Source organism: Strigops habroptila, chromosome 1, assembly GCF_004027225.2.
Source record: "Strigops habroptila isolate Jane chromosome 1, bStrHab1.2.pri, whole genome shotgun sequence".
NCBI classification, from domain to species: Eukaryota; Metazoa; Chordata; class Aves; order Psittaciformes; family Psittacidae; genus Strigops; species Strigops habroptila.
Genome location: NC_044277.2, coordinates 96,971,469 through 96,977,275, shown reverse-complemented (window position 1 = coordinate 96,977,275; position 5,807 = coordinate 96,971,469). Strand labels below are relative to the sequence as shown.

Below are 5,807 nucleotides of genomic sequence, written 5' to 3'. Positions count from 1 at the left end.
CGCGCGGCCCACACTTCCGGGGGCGGGACCGCGCCATCCGCGAGCGGCCGCTACCCGCCCTCCAATGAGCGGGCGCCTCGCGAAAGGGGGGCGGAGCGGACCCGCCAGCGCAGGCGCGCTGCGGCCCTGCGGAACGCGTGGCCAGAGGCGCTGGCCCCGCCCCCTGCCCGAGCCCCGCCCCTCCCACCGCCCCGGCCTCCCCCCTCCCAGCGGAGGCGCATCAGAGCCGGGAGCCCGCGATCGTTCAGTCCTTCCTCTTTAATCGTGACACCGGGACCCCCGCGGGCAGGGCTCGGCCGGCCCAGGCGAGAGCAGCAGTCATGGGAGATCCGAGCCACTGGGTGCAGGAGTGGGATGGGGGCCAGGCTGGTATCCCTCTCCCCACAGGCAGCCCGGCTCCAGCCCCTGCAACCCCCTTGTCCCTGCCTGGCTCGGCCCCCTGGGAGGGAGCGCTGGGTCCACACAGTCCAGGGCCAGCCCCCCAGTTCGGGAGTGCAGGCAGCCCCCTCCTGGCACCACGTGCACTCTGGGGCACGGCAGCTCTTTCGGGGCGCGGAGCTGTGCTATCTGCGGTACATGGTGAAGGCCATGAAGCTGAAGAGGAGAGTGAGGCCGGCTAGGAAGGTGGTGGCGGTGGCGGTGAAGACGTGGCGGTACTGGAGCTGGAAGTACCAGAGCACAGCCAGCATCAGCACGAAGAGCGGCAGCATGAGGCTGCCCACGTTGAGGGCAGCGTGCACAGGGTCGGCGGAGGCGTGGGGGCCGGCGGGCGCGGGGGACGGGCTGTGCTGGGAGATGTGGCAGTGCAGGACGCTGTTGTGGGTGAGGTGCAGGGAGGCCAGGCTCTGGCTGTCGTCGCGCAGCAGCTGCCCCTGGTAGATCAGCCGCACTTGCTGCTCCTGCCCGGGGAAATAGGCCCTGTGGTGGGGGGCAAGGAGGGAGATGTCACACTCCCATCAGTACATGGTCCCTCCCGTCCAGCCCCCCAGGAGCAGGCGGTGAATGCACCCACCCTGACCACCCGCCTACCCCCGTGCCCGCACTTCACCATCTGCTGCCACAGGCGAGGTCAGAAGTGGAGGCACCGGGACAACCCCACCAAGGCTGGGCACAGGCACAGCAGGCGCACACCACCCGTACAAGAGTGAGAGCGGCAGCTCCCAGCTGCTGCAGGGAAGGCAGGAACGGCCGGCAGGGCTCGGGGACGCCCCCGACGCCGCCCCCAGCCGGGACAGCCCCGAGCGGTGCCGCGGGAGAACCGGCCTGCCCTCCCCTCACCTCTTCAGGGCCCCGACCGTGTCGCCGGGGCGCACCCGGGCCAGGCGCTCCGTGTCGTTGAGGAACTTCAGCCGCAGCACCATGGTGGGCTCGGCGGGGCCGCCGTCCCCCTCACCGAGGGAGCCCTGCGAGGCCGCGGGGCCGGCCCGGGGCCGCAGCCCCGCCGCCAGCCCGCCCGGCCCATCGGGAGCCGCTGCGGCCGCCGCCGGCGGGGCCTTGTGCTCCACGGGGGCTGGGGCAGCGCTCGGTCCCTCCTCGGGCAGCGGCGCGGCGGCGCGGGGCGGGGCGGCGGGCTCGGGGGCGCGGGTGGAGGCCCAGGCCAGCCCCAGCACCACGGCGACCAGCAACAACGCGAAGAGCACGGTCACCTCGTCGCCAACGCCTTCGATCAGCGTCATGGCGGCGGCGGCAGCGGTTACCGACCTGGGGGCATAGAGCGGGGCCGTCAGCCCGCCGGGCCGCAGGCGACCGGAGCCACGACCGGCCCAGGCCCCTCACCTGCCGCCATCGCGCCGCTTCCGCCTCGCCGTAAGGCACGCCGGGAGATGTAGTCCTAATGCACATGAACACAGTGCACCCGCGAGGCACGCCGGGAGCTGTAGTTCTAGTCTGCGCATGCGTAGAACTGTCCCTCCGCTGGGCACGCCGGGAGTTGTAGTCCTGCTTCGTGGCTCTGGGCGTGCAGGAGGCCGGGGCGGGACTACAGCTCCCGGCGTGCCCCGCGCCAGCACCTCGGCTAAGGTGCGTCCCTGCTCCGCCATTGTCGGTTCGTGGGGTGCTGGTCCGTGGTGGTCTCGGACCGAGGAGGCGCGGTGTCCGCGGTGGCTGGAGGAAGGGGCTGCAGCGCCTGGGTTCAGGGTTCGGGTGCTGGTATTGACGTGTTGGCGCTTGGCAAGGCTTAGGAGGGAAGGATGGCTGCTGGGGGCGATGCATGGAACAGGGTGGGCTGAACTAAGCTATGTCAGCAGGAATGGACCTACAGCCATCACCTGGTCCAGCTGCCTGACCGCTGCAGGGCTGGCCAAAAGCTAAAACGTGTTGTTAAGGACATTGCCCAAATGCATCTTCAACACTGACAGGCTTGGGGCATCGACCAAATCTCTGGGAAGGCTGTTCTGGGCTTTGAGCGTTCTCTTGTTAAAGAAATGCTTCCTGGTGTCTAGTCTGAACCTCCCCTGGTGCAGGTTTGAGCCATTCTCATGCATCCTGACCCTGGAACCCACGGAGGAGGGATCAGCGCCTCCCTCCCCTCCTCAGGTACAGAGCCATGAGGTTGCCTGTCAGCATTCTGACGTGCAAACTGAACAAGCCCAAAGTCCTTAGCTGCTCCTCAGAGGATTTGCCTTCCAGCCCTGCCACCAGCTTTGTGTCCTCCCTGGGTGCATTGGAGGAACTTCACATCCTCCCAAACAGTGGGGTGCAGCACTTGCACACAGTGCTCCAGGCGAGGCCGCACCGATGCTGAATGCAGTGGGACAGTTCCCTCTCTGACCAGCTGGTTCTGCTGTTCGATGCAGTCCAGGTTCTGGGTGCCCGGGCACAGGGCTGGCTCACACAGAGCCGCCTGCTGACCAGCCACTCCAGCCCAGCCCCTTCTGCAGGGCTGCTCGCCAGCTGCTCCTCTGCCCGTTTATGGGATGTCCTTGGAAACGTGCTGGTGGGTCCAGAGGAGGCTGCAGAAAGGCTCGGAGGGCTGGAGCACCTCTGCTATGGAGACGGGCTGAGAGAGCTGGGCTTGTTCAGCCTGGGGAAGAGAAGGCTCCGGAGAGACCTTATCACTGTGTTACTACCTGATGTGAGGTGTGGGGGGGGGTGTAGTCTCTTGTGATAGGGCAAGAGGAAACGGCCTCAAGTTATACCAGGGGAGGTTTAGGTGGATATTAGGGAAAATGTCTTCACCAGAAGTGTTGTCAAGCGCTGGAACAGGCTGCCAGGGCAGTGGTGGAGTCACCACCCCTGCAGGGATTTAAAGGACATGTAGATGTGGCACTTGGGAACATGGGTTAGGGGTGGCCTTGGCAGTGCTGGGTTGTAGTTGGTGAGCTTTAAGGGTCTTTTCCAACATAAAAGATTCTGTGATGCTAAATCAAGGTGGGCAATCCAGCAAATTCCACAGGCAGCACCAGCTGCTGGAGGAGCCGTGCTCTGGTGAAGACTTGGTCTCTGGCAGGGAATAAGCAGAAAGTGCAGCACAGAGAAAACATGGGAGTGGGAGAAGCCAAAGACTAAAACTGGCTGAGTTCCAGTGATCCTGTGGGGGACTGGGAGTCCCCAGGTGTGTTTAAACCTACCTGGAGGCTTCGTGAAGAAGGGAAGTTTGAAAGATAGATGAAAAAAACCAGTATGGAGCAGCTTTTGTCTCCAACTTGGTTTGCTATTCAAATAATTTATCCTAAAATCCCTCTTAGCTGATTAGTGTCTGGTATTAAGCCTTAATGCTGGAGGCCCGGCTTTTCTGTGGTGCCCATAAAGGAACAAAGCTGAAGGGAGCTCCCTGGGTTCAAGGCCAGGCTGGACGGGGCTTGGAGCAACCTGCTCTAGTGGAAGGTGTCCCTGCCCGTGGCAGGGGGTTGGAACTGGATGAGCTTTGAGGTCCCTTCCAACCCAAATCAGTCTGTGGTTCTGTGGGTGACAATATCCCCTTTCCCCAGGGCATTGCCTCTGAGGGTCCATTGCTTTGATGGCGTAAGCCATTTTGGATGATAGACTCGGGAGGTGCACAATCTGCAGGGAGGTTCCAGGGGGCTGGGTGGCTCCCAGGAATTCATCCTTTTCCCTTCTGAGCTCTGCGTGGGAAGGTCAGGCTGAGGTAGGTCGGTGGGGCTGGGGGATGCTGGGATCCTGCTGCCAATGCCAGAGTTGGGGCATGGAGCTGGAGGTGGTGATTCTCTCAGCTGCCTCCTCCATCCTGTTCTGCATTTGTCATCGCTGCTCCCAGCTTATCGTTCAGCTGCAGCAGTGCAGGGTGCTGGGATGTGTGATGGAGAGCTCGAGGCTGCAGGCAGCGCAAGTGTCATTGCAGCACTAGCAGGAGGCACTGCAGACAGAACATCTATTCTCTGTGTGCTGCTGTCTCACAGAACTCGAGAGCAGAACTCATCCTGCCATCGCAGGGAAGCCTTTGGTGACCTGCAAACAGCACCGAGGGAGCTGGAAAGTGGGGCTGCCAGAGCAGAGCACTTGCATGCACAGCAGGATGTAAAAATAGGCTGTTCCTGGTGTCCTCGCTTCCCAGCCATCCTGGAAGCCCACGGGGAGGAATGCTCTCTGGCAGAGGAGAGATGCAGTCCCCTGACGTAACTTGCCTCAGCAGCTACGCCGCAGAGCGGGAAGTTGTGAATTCAGTCTTACACCAGAGCACCCCTGCTCGCTGTCCACATGGCCAGGTCTGTGATGGGAGCTGACTCCTCTCCCTGCAGCATCTCCCTTCGTCATCCTGGTGGGATCAAGGAGCCCCTGTTAGTGCCTCCAGGGAAGCTCAGCGCCTGTGGGAGGAGAGACATGGGAGAGATGAACGCCTCTGCAGCTGAAGATGCTCCTGAGGAGCTCCCACCAACAGCACGAGGTGTCAGCCTCGCTCACAGACGTGGAGATGTGTTGTGGGGAAAGTTGGGCTGGAAAAAAGAGCTGGAGAGTGGGAGTTGGGGATGCTGAGCTGCAGCATCGCGACATGGGGATCCACGTTCACAAAGGACTGTGAGAACCAGGCTATGGGAGACCCCATCCCCATCACGAGTGAGGGGTCTGTGGCAAGATCCCGGGAAGTCACCCTGCAGCTCAGCACTGTCCTTCACGGGGAAGGGCTGGGTGGGGTTTCAGGGCTGGAAGACATGGGCCAAGCCAGGGGTCCCGGTGGCAGAGGTGGGCAGCACCCATGGGTGCAGGTCATGCTGCTTGATGTGCCAGGGTGCTTGGGCTGATGGCTGGGCCAGGAGGTGCGGGCAGGCAGGACCCTGGCCCTGAGGTACTGCAGGGTGGGTGCACTGCTCCCTCCCACAGCACCAGGCTGCAAGCGTGGTGCAGGGGTGAGAAGCTGGTGGGAACAAGCTGCCCCTTCCCTGTGTCAATAAGGATGATGCAGAAAGCCCTGGACAAAGCCTGGAGGCATCTGGTGGGGGCTCAGGGGTGAGGCTGGGGCTGGGTTGGTGCAAGAGGAGAGAAGATCCCAGGGATATGAGGGTTCTGGATGCAAAGGAAGCAGCAGATTTAAAAAATACATATGCTGTGTAGGAAGCAGAAGCAGGATTTATAGCTTCCAGGACGCAGAAAATAAGCTGTGTCTGAACAAATCATTTGAGTGGTTATGACTGCTCAAATTTAATGCATTTTATCCAGTGGTTAATCACCCTCACCAATAAAATTTTGTGTCTCATTTTCAATGTGGATTTGTCTGGCTTCAGCTTCCAGAGATCGAGTCTTTTTATATCTTTCCTGGCTCGATTAAAGAGCCATTTAATATTTCCCTGTGATAGTAGTTCTACAGCGTAATCAAGTCACCCCTCAATCTTCTTTTGGATAAGCTGAACAGA

The 5,807-nt window shown here is 61.5% G+C and overlaps 1 protein-coding gene across 1 annotated transcript; it reads right to left on the bottom strand.

Annotated features, from left to right (window-relative positions):
* Positions 1–239: 239 nt before the first annotated feature.
* TMUB1 (transmembrane and ubiquitin like domain containing 1) lies at positions 240–1,855 on the bottom strand. The gene is made up of 3 exons (XM_030492678.1): positions 1,777–1,855; positions 1,279–1,701; positions 240–918 (listed from the first exon to the last, which is right to left on the bottom strand). Exons 2-3 carry the CDS (start codon positions 1,674–1,676, stop codon positions 564–566), a joined length of 753 nt encoding a protein of 250 aa, XP_030348538.1. The 5' UTR covers positions 1,677–1,701; positions 1,777–1,855; the 3' UTR covers positions 240–563.
* Between the last annotated feature and the right edge of the window lie 3,952 nt (positions 1,856–5,807).

Bases quoted from the DNA above. Each gene is read 5' to 3' on its own strand.
- TMUB1 (XM_030492678.1), bottom strand. From the start codon at position 1,676: ATGACGCTGATCGAAGGCGTTGGCGACGAGGTGACCGTGCTCTTCGCG. The intron at 919-1,278 runs GTGAGGGGAGGG...CCCCCACCACAG, and splicing joins ACGGTCGGGGCCCTGAAGAG to GGCCTATTTCCCCGGGCAGG.